The 15542-nt window shown below is 40.1% G+C and overlaps 2 protein-coding genes across 14 annotated transcripts; one reads left to right on the forward strand and one right to left on the reverse strand.

Moving 5' to 3' along the window:
* The first annotated feature begins 849 nt into the window (after nt 1-849).
* Nucleotides 850-8058, forward strand: Gr2 (gustatory receptor 2). 3 transcript variants are annotated; one of them, XM_016981532.3, is made up of 11 exons: nt 850-1341; nt 2404-2613; nt 2959-3190; nt 3935-4070; nt 5201-5397; nt 5710-5715; nt 5801-5892; nt 5980-6200; nt 6390-6561; nt 6910-6999; nt 7081-8058. In XM_016981532.3, the coding sequence occupies exons 1-11, from the start codon at nt 1276-1278 to the stop codon at nt 7183-7185; spliced, it is 1527 nt and encodes a 508-aa protein (XP_016837021.1). In that variant the 5' UTR covers nt 850-1275; the 3' UTR covers nt 7186-8058. The 3 variants fall into 3 exon arrangements, with proteins under 3 accessions (XP_016837021.1, XP_008208306.2, NP_001164385.1); XM_008210084.4 differs by lacking the exon at nt 5710-5715; NM_001170914.1 differs by lacking the exons at nt 850-1341; nt 5710-5715 and having other exon boundaries at nt 2407-2613; nt 7081-8054.
* On the reverse strand, nt 7625-14531 carry LOC100119944 (gustatory receptor 1). 11 transcript variants are annotated; one of them, XM_031924404.2, is made up of 13 exons: nt 14413-14531; nt 11943-12165; nt 11366-11439; nt 11100-11250; nt 10915-11033; nt 10366-10581; nt 10157-10266; nt 9886-10056; nt 9305-9477; nt 8764-8926; nt 8523-8624; nt 8317-8418; nt 7625-7749 (listed from the first exon to the last, which is right to left on the reverse strand). In XM_031924404.2, exons 2-13 carry the CDS (start codon nt 12044-12046, stop codon nt 7711-7713), a joined length of 1524 nt encoding a protein of 507 aa, XP_031780264.1. In that variant the 5' UTR covers nt 12047-12165; nt 14413-14531; the 3' UTR covers nt 7625-7710. The 11 variants fall into 11 exon arrangements, with proteins under 11 accessions (XP_031780264.1, XP_031780263.1, XP_031780267.1 ...); XM_031924403.2 differs by having other exon boundaries at nt 11943-12188; XM_031924407.2 differs by lacking the exon at nt 14413-14531 and having other exon boundaries at nt 9305-9459; nt 11943-13080.
* Nucleotides 14532-15542: the final 1011 nt, after the last annotated feature.

Raw genomic sequence — 15542 nt, forward strand, 5'->3', positions numbered from 1 at the left:
TAGAAAGATAAAAATTCAGTTTATAAGTATAACAATTGAAAAATAATTAAAATATCCATATACTCTTTAATTATTACTTGATGACATCTATGCAAATCTGATATTTTTTTAATTGAAATTTTTCGTCCTAAAATTTATTTGTTTTACATCGCATAATTCCTAATACATTTCTAACACCAAGATTCATAAGAAACATGATATCTTTTACTTTTTAATGCGCTACCATATAAAATGTTAATTTCGATTTGACTGCTATAATGCAATAACTGAAAAATATATTCACTCACTCACGTGTGTGAAAGCAAAAATTTAATGACGATAAAGCGACACAAAAGTGCACGTCAGACCGCAGATGTGATCCAGCCTACGATCACGCGATTTGCTTTACATATTTTATGAATCCAAACGGTGAGTTTTCCCGCTTTTTATCTAGGAGGGCTATGTAATCTTAGCAGTAACTTAGAAATTTTTTTTATTTTTTGCAATATCCAAAAAAAGAAAATTCATGCTAAGCATTATTTTAATAATATGTTTAATGCTAGTTGAAATATATGATGAATTTTTGTAAAGTCATGTTTTACATAAATCACTGAACTCCGCCTAAAAAGGCGAACACATCCTAATTTTTCAAAAAGATGAGCAGAAAAATATTATCTACTTTAATTTTGTTTTTATTCCTGTCGATTTTAGTGAGTAAAAATATGTGTTCCTATATCGACTGTTTTATATAACTAAAAGTTCACTGAAATGAAAGATGATTTCGCAATAATATCCTGCGTATACTTGTAAGTGCGTTCACACTATTCATCGCACACAATATATAATAGTTCCAAATATCAGAATCAAAAAAAAAAAATTGATCTTCTCGTTCAATCATCTATTACAGAAAAAAGTGCGTAGATGAAACGTATGTAAAAATAACATGAAGAGAGCCTAGGGAGCCAAAAAAGCCATGAATATCCAGGGGGTTCTGTTGCCTTGCATAAATATGCTTCGTAATATAAGTAGCATGAGCGATGTACGTAAACGATTGTACGCGGCGCATGAGTCGAGAGAACTTGGGCGGCTGATACACGCGAACTCAGTATCCGCTTTTACGGGCTGGCGACCGGTCGGATGCGTCCAGTATCGCTGAAAGTTTGAAAATTATAAATGCGTTAATCGCTATGGATTGCGATCGGATTTCGATTTTGGATAGGATTATATCGTTTTACTCGCTGTAGATTAAAATGGTTGATTCGAAACTGCACCTCAGCTGGACATAGTTAATCTTTCATGTACGAATTCGCGGAACCTTATAGCGATGCTTACAAGTTGAAAAATATAATTGTTTGTAATGAGGTAAGAAGTTTTCATATTAAGCTGATACTTCCTTTTTTAACGTTTAATTTTAATTTAATTATGAGAAACTTGTTGTTTTGTTGTATTTACTTTTACTTTATCGTACGATTCTAATGCAATAAATTAATCTACTGTGCATCATTTGCTAAAAATACATCTCTAAATTTGTCAGTACATAATAATATTCAATTCCGTCGCAAACACATAATTTGCATGTATATCACCTCACCGATTTACCCATTCAAATCATACGAATCTGGAAACTTTCAGTTGATAGAAAAAACAATACATTGCTCGGCAAGTAACTTGTATTCTTAACTTACTATATTCTTTGTAAAAAGAGCTTACGTATGGGATCGCTTCCCGGTATCATGTGAAAAAGTACTTCAGACGTTATTATAGGATTTAAGAAGATTACGTACTTCATTACCATCAAGAAGTGAATTTACTCTTCAACGCATTTGCTCGTAGATGCATGGTCAGTAAATCAATACATTGACCGATAAGAAATTGGCACCCTGGGGACAGCTCCGTCCTCACTCTATTGATATCGATGACTTCAGAAAGATACACACCCTTTTCTAAATTAAATTCGAGCTTTGGTGAATTACGTCGCGCGACTGCGTCGATAAAACAAACGCGTTTTCTAATTGGAATTTCCTGGAAAAATTCGCTGATATCTGCCGAAAACTTCATTTCAACGTAACTTTTCTACCAAGGCTACGACAATTTGTCCTTTCAAAATGCATGCGTGCGAGAGGGTGCAAAATGCGGCACATAATAAGTACGTAACTGTAACGCTTATTAACATCCACGAGGGCTCCCGGTGTTTTACGCTCGTGCATTATTTCCAACATCAAGTAGCGTGACACGCGAGTTAAAACAGAAGATAATTAATTAAGTCGAACTGTCGACACCCTTGGTCTCTGTATGCTTTTTCTTTGTTCATGGCTGCAACTAGGGCTAAATCATTTTTCACTCTTATAAACACCAAGATCGTCCGACAGGGATTAGTCGTTGTCGGACAGCATTTTTAATAAAATATACGTGCGTTACGCCAAGGTGATGACTGCCGAGGCGAAGCCAAAAGGGCATCGAAATGCTTCACCCAGAAGGATTCACTTCGGCATCGGTCGCAAGATGATGTCGTTTTTTCGGAGTTCGAAGTCTGGCAGAGGCAAGCCCAGATCACAGCACACTCCGATTTTCTCCAAGATTCATCCTGCCAAACGGCCCGCTTTGCATAGCCGCAGACAATCGAGTAACGAAGATGTAAGTGGTTTATTTACATGCGCAATCAATTGGCGTTACTTGAACATATATTGGTCGAGGGTGGGGAGAAATTAATTTATTTATTTTTAAAGTAATTGGTACTTTTGTAAAAGAAAAAAAGGTAAATTTGATAGATTTTTTTACGTTGGGAATATGATTGCCTAATTTTCGATAAATAACATAGAATTTATTAATTATCTAGCTATATGTGATACTCTGATGCGAAATTCGAATTATTTCAATTTACTTTTCGGACCCTCTGATTGATTCAGACTCTTTCATTAGTATATTAAATCTACTAATTAGTTAACCTACATTTATTTATACTTAGTAATAACATTTCAGGAACCAGAATGCTTTCACCGAGCAATCGGCAACATACTGTTAATGTCGCAATTTTTTGGTATCCTGCCTATCAGGTACATTCGATCATCGTCCGTGAGAAACTTTTCTTTTTACAAATTCGCGCCCCGCGTTATCTACTCATATTTCGTACTTCTGGCAATAAGCGTCATGACATCGATATCCTTCTTGCATCTCTTCAGGACACTCAACGCCAATAGTTTTCAGACAAAGGGTGAGTGTATAATATGTCTTCTTTTCTCGTAAGAAACCTAGAATTACTTTCAAATTAAAAGTTAAATATAAATATAAGCATAAATATTTTCTCCACGTCTAACCTTCGCACGTGTCGCCGCAAATTCGCTTTTCACCCAATGGATCATTGTAGTCCGTAGATTACAGTAGGGCCTGCAAGTTTAGCTTACGTAAAAGCAAGTAAATGAGGAAAACCTTTACGTAAAGATGTTTATCTTCGTTCATTTTGACTAGACAAATGGTTAGCCCGTGCACCACACGTGTAAGAGTATAAGTAGACATTTTCCTAGCTTTCCGACTCTCCGTTCTAAGTTCAACAAACAAAATGCAGCTGCATATCCCTATAAATAACGCTTCGCTTACCTATATAGAGCTGCAACAATAGTTAGACTGTAAACTGTTCTTGGAATAGACTCGCTTCGCTGCTCCATGTCAAATTTGATTGTTGCGATATCTCCCTACTAATGTAAAATCCAAAGATAGAGTTTTCAAGTGCATGATCGTTATGTGGTTCACTTATCCAATCATACTGCACCTACTAAAAGTAACAAATTTAACTTTGAAAACTGTGTAAACGCTTATGATGACTGATTTAAATTCTGATGATATTCGGCGGAAATTTATAGAAAACACATTTTTTTAAACAAAAATGACAATATAGTAAATGTTACTCTATGACGATTTGATTTTCTATTTCACCGATATGTTTCCGTTTGCCAATTAGGAGGAATAGCGGATGCTACGGTGGGAGCAATGTTTTACGGAAACAGTTTATTAGGTAACTTGATGTTTCTGCGACTCTGTCCCAAATGGATTTCCATTCAGCACGATTGGAGAGCTATGGAACGACTTATTGATAAGTAAGCTATGGAATATCCTTTTTCACAACAAGATATACAAGTTTCAATCTATTCAAGTTTTTAAGAAAAAATTTTTATTAATTTCCAAACTTATATCTGTACACGATTGAAACAAATAATTCGATGTATGATACGAAATTGATCAATTGGCACATATCGTTATGATCGGGTTCGGGTAAATGCATAAATAAAGAAAAGGTACACGAACTCTTTATTCAAAACGTAAGCACGCCCATAAGCTCATCAGCTGTCACGATCAGACTGAACATAAACAATAACATTCGCGATGTCGTTGATCCCGTTGCTAGGGATTGCTATGCGCCATTCTTATGGCGTTCGAATCGCGTAACGTTCGGGCTCGGTCGCAACAATGTTCACACGGTGTATTTTGTCTCGATTATAGATTTGTAGTTGCTTCGTGCACTTAACAATCGATATCGAAATCAAATTCTCCACGCGTCGAGTCGTTGGAAAAAATAATACCATCGTAATGTCGTTGTTATATGAACTTCTAGCCGATAGCGTATCTCTTTGAATGAAACTCATATGTATAACCTGCGATATTGGATAAGAAAGGGATTAACTGCAGATATGGTTTTTTAGGTTTTTGCTCTTGATTGCAAGATAAGTATAGACTACGTAGTGCGCATTTTTTATTTGGATTGTTTAATTTTTGAAAATTCCGAAAAATTTCATACGAAAAATCAAAGTGGCATGAATTTCCATCGCGACATAATTCAAAAACAAAGTCGGCAAAAACGTAACGCTTTACATCTCAAAAACCTATACCAACCTGTACCGTCTGTTTACAAGCGCTCAACGTAGAGCTGTTAATCGTAAATAAATCTGTTCGTCATGACTCATGAAAAAGAATCGTGCAACAGTAGTCGGAATCCGCTAAATAACAATTAACAAAGATCCCTCATCGGGTCGCTTTAATCCCTCGCGATCGCCCGGCTTATCGTCCTGCGCGCATAATACACTGCGCGCTCGGCACGACACACAACGAGCTTACAGCGGCCAATAGAAGCACGTTCATCGCTCCGCAATCTTTTTTCTTCCCTTCGCGTCTATTATTATCATAGTTCTAGTGTTATCGTCGTTGTATTTTTTTCTGTTTTCATCGCCAGCAACGGGAAATGGAAGGGGCCGGTATTGCGCTGGAGGTTCACGCTTATCAGCTCGACGATCCTGAGCCTCGCGTTACTGGAACATATCCTCAGTATGGTCAATAATACGCCTTCTGATGTCTGGTTTGGTAAAAAGAATCTGGAGGACTTTCTCATTATCTACACCAACAAGTCTCATCGCTTCATTGTAAGAAACGGTGAGCGAGACTGTGGATAATCTGAGTCTGAGCTTTCTTTCGGTTAGATATCATGTTTATTGATTTTTTTTTTAAATCGAGAATCGTTTTGTTTACGTCGCTCTTTTTATCTATTTGCTGTTAGATCTTCTGAGTTCCCCGAGGATTATTTATATAACCTCGAATGGCTTGCTTGCCGTCCCTCTGTTTACTTTTGATGTCGCGATTGTAGAAATATGTACTCATAAATAGCTGCATGCTTATATATACGCTTTACGTTGAGTTTTAAAAATTTGTCTCGGTATTATATATATTTTTTTTTATTTTTGCCAGCAGGTGGTATATTTCGCCATTTTTCACGCCTGTCACGCCATTGTACACGGGATACTGACTTCTACTAAATTAATTCTACTCAATTTTCCAGTCGACTACAATTTCACACTGGGCTTGTTCATCTTTTTCATCAGCAAGGTATCGACGTTCACATGGAACTTCACGGATCTGTTCATCATGCTAGTGAGAGAAAAATTGCTACCTACCGGGTATCAACACGTCCGTCATGCGATATTCCTTGACTTTTATCTTTCATGCGTCTTCTCATAGGTTTCGACGGGTTTGGCCGAGAGGTACAAGCGATTAAACGCGCGTATCCTCGAAGCCACGCCAGCGCAATTATCTGTAACGGACTGGCACGAGCTGCGCGAATGTTACGCTGTTTTAAGCGCTCTGGTGAAGAAAGTCGACAATGAGATTTCCGGAATCATACTTTTATCCTTTACCAACAACATTTACTTCATTTGTCTGCAGCTTTTGAACGGACTCTCGTAAGTTGATTGCGGCGTTTTATTTTTGCTAAACTTGACCTTTGCATGTATAATTTATCAACATTTATCGCAAGAAACTATATGTCAAACCAAGCATGCTACGGAAAAAAGCCTCATTAGTTCCATCTTCTTTAGGACAAGATCAATATGAGGGTGTTATGTACAACTATATATGCGACATTATTTCAGACCAAGCACGGCGGAACACCCTATCATCAACTCCATTTACTTTTTTGGATCGTTCATCTTCCTGATCGGACGGACTACCGCCGTGACATTATTGACTGCTCGTATCAACGATCAGTGTAAACTTATACTACCCATCCTTTATAATTGTCCATCGGTCAACTACTGCCGTGAGGTAAACTCGTGTTCGTAACTTTTTTGCGTGTGTATATTTATGAACTTGCGTGTTCAATTTTCAAAACAGAGACGCTTGATCGTTGCAAAACAAATTGAATCTCTATAGATTAGGATGTGATTTTTGATCGTTTAATATAGCTGGCATTCAATGTACAGTCGCATATATTGTCTAATTATACACCTGAAGCATTTTTCCGAGGAAAAAACAAGCTGTAACTAGATGTATACACGCAAATCAGATTACAAAATCTAAACTGCGCACCCCCTAATCGGGATAGTTGGCAACTTTGATACACGGCCCACACTTATAATAAGAAATAATGACAAAGTTCGTTAAAATTTCAAGGCCCAACGATTGCAGCAGCAAATAGCGACCGACGACGTAGCACTGACTGGCCATCGATTTTTCTCCATAACTCGCAATTTTATGCTGGCGGTAAGTGTGCTCGTAAAAATAGCGCGAAGACAGTCCTGTTATATAGATCAACCCTTATTGAGTTTGCTCGTTTGTCGACAGGTTGCCGGGGCTATCGTGACCTACGAGGTCGTCCTGTTGCAGTTCAACATTGCACTGCAACGAGATGAAGAACTTAATAATATGGCAGCAGGCTCCAACGGATAGTAAGAAAAGAGAAAGGAAGGATAGCTGTATAACAAGACTCGAAGAGCGTTTATTACTTCTGTAAATTTTATATAACAATGCCATTTACTTTCATATACAGATCGCGTAGAAGTTTTGGATTTGTTAGGGCATTGAAATTAACAAAAAGACTCCATAGTTTATTTACACATGAACTCATCGTTTTTTACATGGTTAATCTAAGATACTTTGTATTATAACACACAGCTGTATAATATATATTTGCTTTATATTTATATATGTGAATATGTAAAAACATAAAATAATTATTGAAATATCGTTATGGTTTTACACAGTTAAGATTGTAATTTTGTATAAAAAAAGGTACTCTGTATACTTAATCCAATCGATAAACAATATTTTTGAAGTCTACTTCGAATTCTAAAGAGATTTCACGCGAAAGTGATCAGATATGTTCTTTTCTATAATAATAAATTACAAATCTATTCTACAATTAATTCCCATCGGATCGCACGCGATGCAACGACATTGTCCGATGATTCTCCCTCAAAAATCCTCGATTTTGACGTCTGTTATCTCGAGAGTCTGAAACAAGAATGTATTTTTCGCTGCCGATGCAGTAGGCTACTCTCATATATCTGAAACCTCGTCATCCATCAGTGCTTTTGTCATATCAAATTCTTGTAGTATGAGATTATGGGTGCCAGCTTGCACTACTATTACACTATTGTATAACTAATATAGTTTCTTTACGCTACTGGAAATGTCAAAGCGATGCGATACTCGTGTGCGAGTCATTCTCTCATTTGAAAAGGACTAGAATGTTACTCATGTGAATTATGATGTACTATACGATACCGAGAGGAATTCTCGAATAAATGCATTTTCCACAAATGTAATCGATTTTTTTCTTTAATCTTTTCGATTTTATTGACCATGATTTCATGTAGCAAAACTCAAAGAAACAAGATCCGGGTGAATGACGGCGATAAATCCTAAGCATCATGTCACTATCACATGCTGCGTGGCGCCAACGAAAATATATAAAATAAACAGCTCAAAATTAATTTACAACCTTTGTACATGACAGGCTATGATGTGTATGATATAAACGCCTCCTCTCTCATCGTGTTTAATAAATTATCACTTCACCTCGCAAACCTTCGTGATGTTCGACTCGCTCTGTTGATGCTCAGCTTGGACGGCGTTGAACTGCACGAGGACCAGCTCGTAGGTGACGATCGTTCCAGCGACCTATATTTTATGCGTACGCAGGCATGAGAATCCATTGATTTCTCGGGGGAAATTTATTTTCGCATGCATATAAGAGTATAGTCGAGAGAAGCGGCCGTACTTACAAACGTACTTACGGTCAGTATGAGGCTGCGCGTTATGCTGAAGAACTTCATCCCGGTGAGACTGATGTTGTCTGTCGTCACTTGGGTGAGAAATCTTCGAACCTATTGATTAGTAAGTTATCTTCTGAGCGATAATCGCATTTTGCGATGTCGATATTATGATGAGGAAATATTGAAGGGGAATAAGGCGTGGGGTATTAAAGGATAAGTATAGCAAGGAGAAATAAAGAGGCATATTTACTTCTGTCGAGTAACTTGCACTGCAAACACTGTACAATATCGGAGCAGGCAAAAGTGATTCGTCATGGACCGTAGCTGCGTAGAGCGAAACCGCCGATGTCCGCGACAGTAAGAAGCCGAAAGAAAAACAGAAGTAAACCGTCTGGATTGCGTTTGGCATTGGCCTGAGAAAAGCAAAATCTTTATTTCAGTTCGTTGAATATGGTTACATTGATAGAAAGTACAATATATAGCGTTGATGAAGACACCAAAATGAAAATGAATAACGATCAATTTCGCTGAAAATATTGTAACGATACTACGATAGAGATGTTGTAAGACAATTACTTGAATACTTATCTGCATTTTAATTTTGATTGATGAGATATTCACGTATGTTTGCGACACATAATAAACATTGAATACAACATACAAGTAGTGTTATAATCAAATCCTTGAATAACTCAATAATTCAAAAAATAAAATTAATTAAGCGAAACATTCAAGAACTCGATATCGTAGACATACAGCGAAATCGCATCATTGGTTTCAGTATGCGTTACTTGAATGAGTTGAGCAGTTGAATGCAGATAAAGTAGAGATTCGTCGAGAAGGAGAGAAGTACGATGTCGGAGATCTGGGAGTCGACGCGGCGAGTCATCGTAGCCAGTCGATTAAAATCGATCCGAGCCTCGGCCCACCACCATTCCGGCATTGCCTTTACATTGAAACAGTGCTGTTTTTGCAGTTAGTTAAAACATTTAGTAGTTGACGAGGTGCAGTAAATTAATAAATTGAAAAGCTGTTACATAAGAATATGTTGTAAAAGTTTATTTAAATGAAACATGTATTATATTATGAAATCTCGCGACGGATCCAACTTTGATTGATGAGCTCATAATGACGCACATCATTATACCGAGGCGCGTAATAGAAAGAATTCCAAAATACTTTCCTAATATAAAGTCCGCGCGAATCAATCAATGCTCGAGCGTAAATATACCGAATATCATTAAAATGCAATCACACGTGACGAGTTTGAAAGCGTTGTTATCTTCTCGCGAAGCTTTTATATCGTCCTTGAGAAATAGCATGCTTAATTTTACACCTATAGAATAAATTAAAACTAAAAAAACAATACTACCTTTCCCCTGATCGAGTAAAGTCTCTGATTCAGCTGTCTAAACTGATCGGTGAGGGCGACGCTGACGAGAATGAGAAAGAGGTCCATGAAATTCCAGGAGAAAGTACTGAGAAAATTGACGAATTGCACGATGAGTCCTTTCCACAGCGTGTAATTGGAATCGGTGAACATCTAGAACAAGCGAGACGCATCGATCGATGTTATCGGCTTATAAGAATAGCGCTATAGTTAGTCACTGGATTATACTGTGTGTGCGTATATATATACGAACTTGTGGAAATTGCAGAGCGAAATACGTGGCCATGATGTCCTTATCGCCGCGGAGACTGGCACACTCGACTGCGCTAACGTATCCGGACAAAATCGACAGGGTGTGCTCCACTTTGCCGTGAAATAGTCAGAGTCACTCGTTACTTTATTTATACTATACATACGATTTATATAGATAAATAAATAAACATCGCAATCTCGCCCACTTACCAAGCGCGAAGACCATAACGACGACGCTGAGGATCTTGAATTTGGTGGCGAGGTTGATTCCGGACGAGCGTCGCGGGTTGTGCCTCGTGGCCAGTTCTCGCTCCATGTTTTCCCAGGAGACGGCGAAGCTGGGCCATTGACGCGCCAGCTTCAGGAACAGCAGCGTCGTTATCCCCGCCGTGAGGGAGAACACGAGATTGCCTGCGAGTTTCCCGACTTGATTTATAGCATTTTATTTACAATTGTCGATACAGGTCAAACTCAGGTGGTGATACGCATGACGAATATGGACACGCGCCTGTGTAAATATTTATAGAGAGGCGTGAAATATCAGTCGCGATGCTTCATTGATGGATGGAACAAAAAAGTATTGTTGGCTTCTTTTCGGTATTGACGTATCTCAGAATCAATGTCACACGAAAGACAAATAAAGACTCGCCGTGATAGTAAAGAAAAGCACGAGTTACTCTGATTATATCGCGTGCATAATAATAAACGCTTCGTTTTGTATGCGATTCCGAAGAGGATTAAGTCGAGACCTATGCTTACTTGTTTTGTTGGAACTGATGGTGGTAGTGGCCAAACGGTATACACTAAAAAACATGAGGACGATCGATCCTAACGTCGACAGGCAGCAGTAGAGGATCTTGAAGCTTCGCCACGTGAATCTTGAAGCACCACATATTAACAATTAACGAAATACACCGTGCAGTATGTTTCTTCTTCAAACTTACTTGAGATGCGTCGCGTCGGGCGACCTGACTCCGCTGACCGGAAAAACAGCGAAGCACTGGGCCAAAATGATGATCGGCCGAAGCGCGCAATGGAAGCTCCTCGTGCTCTCGACGAGATTGGCGCCGGAATTCGAGGCGCTTGGTCTCGACACTTCAAAGAGATGCTTCTGTTATATTGCTTTCAGCCAACCCTCGACTTTCCATCGCTCGAAAGAAAGACTAGTTGTCATCAGTAATTTATTAAAAAAAAAAAAAAAAGAACTCACCGTCAGCCGGCAGCGAGTCCATCTTGAGCGATTCGTACCTTCCGCGCTTCGGCGACGAGTCGATCTTTGACGACCTGAAATGCAATTGCGACATCCACCTCTGTACGTACACTTACACACTTCAGTTCATCTCTCGAAGCGACCGCCCTATATTTCCCTAGGCTCGATATGTCTCGCTGAAAAATCCCGTACACCGCTAGTGGTGTATAAAGACCCGTCGATTTCTCGCGAGCGAGTGTGGAATTTTTGCAGCACCGCCTGCATCAGCCCAAGATAAACTCGTTACGCGCGAATCTAAGGTTTGATCGCTGTGGAGAGAGTCTCGGTAAACACGCGCGGGAAATTCAATAAGTTCGCTGCCACTGCACACATTCTCGGGTATAATAATCCTTGAGCGTGTGAAGCTTTACTCGGCGCTGCTATTTTTCTTAGCTTTGGGGCGAGATCGGCTCGTGTTTTTCATGCGGTAATATTAGAGGGGACGGTCGAATCGATGACGTTATGTTCTGTTTATTTTGCAATTACGCGACTATACGACAAAAATACTAATAATAAGGTAAAAATAAAAAAGGCTCACCTCAATTCCGAGGTGTTGGCGAGTGACCTCTTGGTGATCGTCCATACCGGTAACTGAACGGCCTGATCCGTCGTCTTCGCAGGCTCGATGTGGTACGACCTCATTATGCTATGGTTTGCATGTATCTCTCGTCCTCGGCATTATCATGTTATTTACTTAATTCCGTCGAGCGATGCTCGGGCACGTCCTTGTCAATTTCACATCGACTCATTAAATTCGTGTCCTGTTATACCGATAGCCGAGTGTCTTCGCGCGTAATACACCGGAAGAAGAAACAAGAAGAAGAAAAATGTATAATCTGTATCAGTAGCGGGAAAAAGTCAACGCCTACGCGGGAGATGAAACCCGGGGGAAAAAACAAACCGCTCGCCGATCGGTCAAAGTCAGCGCGGCAAAGTGTAAGCGCAAATAAAAAATGATCTATCGTGAAGCATCGGCGGTTCCTCTGTCTATACACGCGTATACAGCTACAACCGGAACAAATGTCCAGCAGGAGTATAGCCTGTAATCTGTCGTCGGTCCACTTGATCTCCTTCCCTCTGGCGAATGCGGACTAACGCCAGCGATGAGAGACAGTCGCAGGGCTATAGGCGACGGTGTGTCCCGTTGGCTGCCTACAGACACACACACACACACGTGAGCGATTAATCTTCAGCAGCGCGCGCACCTCGTGCGCATGACGTGTGTCTGTGTGTTTGCTGCGGACACTACTGGACGTTTGTTTATGCCGATGCCTACTCGCGCGAGGGGGTGTTATACATACACTTCCTGATGAGCCTTTATTGCGACCTTAGCGATCCCGCTTTGACTTTCGGCGACGTATCAAGCCGCAATTATTATCTCATTGGCTCTGCGCAGAGGATGATCCCACTCGCGAGCCGCTCATCGATCGCTGGATTAAACTCGTTTGTATCTCCGAAAAGGATCTTATCATCGAGATTTCCGCGGAAGAATGACAGCCCTTATAAACTCATCATTTACCTATACATAGACGACAAGGCGCAGTTCGGCTGAGTCAGAGTGAACACATACGAACGCAACCGCGCGACGCAGTACAATTATCGATGTAAAATCGCGAAAACACACACGCGACAGCTCGCGACATCGCGCGGAGCTTGAAGAGCTGCACACGTGCACAAGCTGTTTTTTCAAACAGCCCGCAATTTAGTCGAAGCGTTATTCGTGTTTGCCATCTAAATTGCCATTCACCCTCGCTTATATCCTCTCGCGCGCACTCGTTTGACGTGTTCGCGGAATTTTTTCCACTCTGTCGCGCAGTTTTGCAGAGTAGGCTAATGTTGCGTTGTAGACACTGTGGATAAGTATATATAATTATGTTTCTTGATTAACTCGTCTGGCGTTTGAACAGACGGACGCGTTTGAATGGGACACACACGCGACGCGCGCAAACTGCAAGAGCCACTCCGGAAGGTAGCGGGTTAATTGAAAACTTTATAACGTACGTGCATCAAGGCTAACTTGATAGTGCTTCGTTTAAACTTGGTGGGGCACTTAATGAGAATATACAGCGAATATATGCTCGTGTCACAAGAAGCTTACCATCGGTTTATCGGTATGTCCTATTTGGCTTTATTCGCAATAAAGGATTAAGCAAAATATTAGTATCGGCTAAAATGTGCAGTGGCTGAAGTACCTATTCGAAAAATAGCTATTTTAAACGTAAATATCTATATTGACTGCTGTATAAATTGACATAAGTTGTTATAACGAGGATTTCGACTATGCTCTGTGAAACAAGTTAATGAAAATATTTTGGCTTGCATTCCGTACGTAATAATAGTAATAGCTTCTTTTTTACGTTCAAAACGATGTATCGATAGAAAAAAGATCGACATAAATTATACTCATTTCTTTTACATAACTTTTCCTATGTAGGTGTAAACTAATGGATTCGCATTTTTGTCTTAAAACGATCATACTGAGAAAATAACAATATTCTACATTCTCGCGGCTATTATATTATACTCTATATAGAAACTATGTCTGCCGCATTCAAAGTCAAAAACACGCGCACAAATCCATTTTTCTCTAACGACGATTCGGCCGCCTCCTAATCTGCATATCAAAGAAAGACGCTTTCCCTTTGCTCGTCGAGCTGGACACACGACAATTTATCGAAAACCGATATGCCCAGGACAAACAATGCGCGCGACGCATAAGCTCCAACTCCGAGAACACGCGTGAAACTCGCGAACAAGGAATTGAATCGCTCCGCGAATAAATAGTTCAGCTGCGGGAGGGATTATCAAGCGCGAGAGCGAGATGATTGCATTCCTCGCCCGTGTTGTTTTCCTTTTTTTCTAGAGAATTCCGACGATATTTTCGATTCGGTATATACCAAAGCAAACTCGAGATATCTGATGCTTCTTATTCTCCTTCAAGTTTCACTTATAGAAACTACAGAAAAACAAAAGGGTGTTAATGACGTACAAACGATCGCAGTACGTACCGTAACGTGCGCAACTATAGTCTCCGCAAAATCGGAATTAAAAAGAAGCCATCGAAGAGCTGATCTTTGCCGGACGCCCGCTTGATGCCACAGCCGGGCTTTATCCACGGATAGCCGCACAGCTGCTGTATCGATGGCAACGCGATAGAGGCGTTTGTTTACTCCGTTGGCTCGTGTATACTTCATCGAGCGTATATAATAATGCGATAAAATTGCCCGGCTCGCGCTCGAGCGAGCTTAGCTATGCATCACACTCGAGTATGTGTGTGTGCGTGTGTGTGTGTGTACCATCAGGGCTTGTCCGGCCCCCGCACGCTATAATACTACTCTTTGCAAATCGCTTGAAAATGAAAAATCCCGCGCGAGCGCGCTGGAGAGCTATTGCTTTTTTCGATCGACGCGAGTTTTTACTCGTGTCGCCTTTGATCGACGGCTTGTCGTCGTTTCTTTTTACCTTTTCCGTCCCCTGCGACACGTCAGTAGTTGCGCAGTCGAGCGAACGGACGTCGCGCGCGCGAGTTGAGAGCAAATTGAGTTTGCTGAAACGAATACTTAATTGTTACAGTTGTACGGGGGGAAAAAATTTATTTTCTTTTCGTTCATTGGTAGAAAACTGACCCTGTTTCTGGGTATAGAATTTACTCTGAAATGAATTTCTGATACATTGTTTTAAAAGTGAATTGAATCAATCTTCTACTATGACAATTGTTAAGAGATGCAAGGGCGAACGGTTGAAGTAAACGATGTCGGTTTTAGCACCGAATAGGTATCGGTGAAACGTCGAAACTTTTGCGATAATATATATTATTGCATTATGGCTAGATTTATGAGTGCGCGTGGGTTTGTCTCTCTCATGCATTATTGAAGTCCTGCGAGTTAAATCGCGGAGAAACTGCTCCTGATACTTCAAGGTAGGCGAGGGACAATTTTCGTCGCAACCACTTTATTCCGGCATCAAACTCGAGTTGGACCAAGTTTAATCGCTCGTAACGCCCTTGTATAGCTCGATAAAGGAGATGCCATTGAGACAAAACTGCCGAAATGATATTTATACCGTTGTTCGGTCTCCTATTTTCACTGTGCAAACGTTGGTACCTTATTACCCATAGTTGATGAACATTTGAATTTAT

This window comes from Nasonia vitripennis, chromosome 2 (assembly GCF_009193385.2).
Source record: "Nasonia vitripennis strain AsymCx chromosome 2, Nvit_psr_1.1, whole genome shotgun sequence".
Classification (NCBI taxonomy): domain Eukaryota; kingdom Metazoa; phylum Arthropoda; class Insecta; order Hymenoptera; family Pteromalidae; genus Nasonia; species Nasonia vitripennis.

What these genes read in the sequence shown, in the direction of transcription:
- LOC100119944 (XM_031924404.2), bottom strand. Translation starts at nt 12,046, where the DNA reads ATGAGGTCGTACCACATCGAGCCTGCGAAGACGACGGATCAGGCCGTT. An exon ending in CATCAGTTCCAACAAAACAA is followed by an intron (nt 10,582 to 10,914) that starts GTAAGCATAGGT and finishes CTATAAATCAAG; the next exon opens with TCGGGAAACTCGCAGGCAAT. An exon ending in TCGCTCTGCAATTTCCACAA is followed by an intron (nt 10,057 to 10,156) that starts GTTCGTATATAT and finishes CGCTTGTTCTAG; the next exon opens with ATGTTCACCGATTCCAATTA.
- Gr2 (XM_016981532.3), top strand. Translation starts at nt 1,276, where the DNA reads ATGTACGAATTCGCGGAACCTTATAGCGATGCTTACAAGTTGAAAAAT. An exon ending in ATGGAACGACTTATTGATAA is followed by an intron (nt 4,071 to 5,200) that starts GTAAGCTATGGA and finishes TTTCATCGCCAG; the next exon opens with CAACGGGAAATGGAAGGGGC. An exon ending in CTCGCAATTTTATGCTGGCG is followed by an intron (nt 7,000 to 7,080) that starts GTAAGTGTGCTC and finishes GTTTGTCGACAG; the next exon opens with GTTGCCGGGGCTATCGTGAC.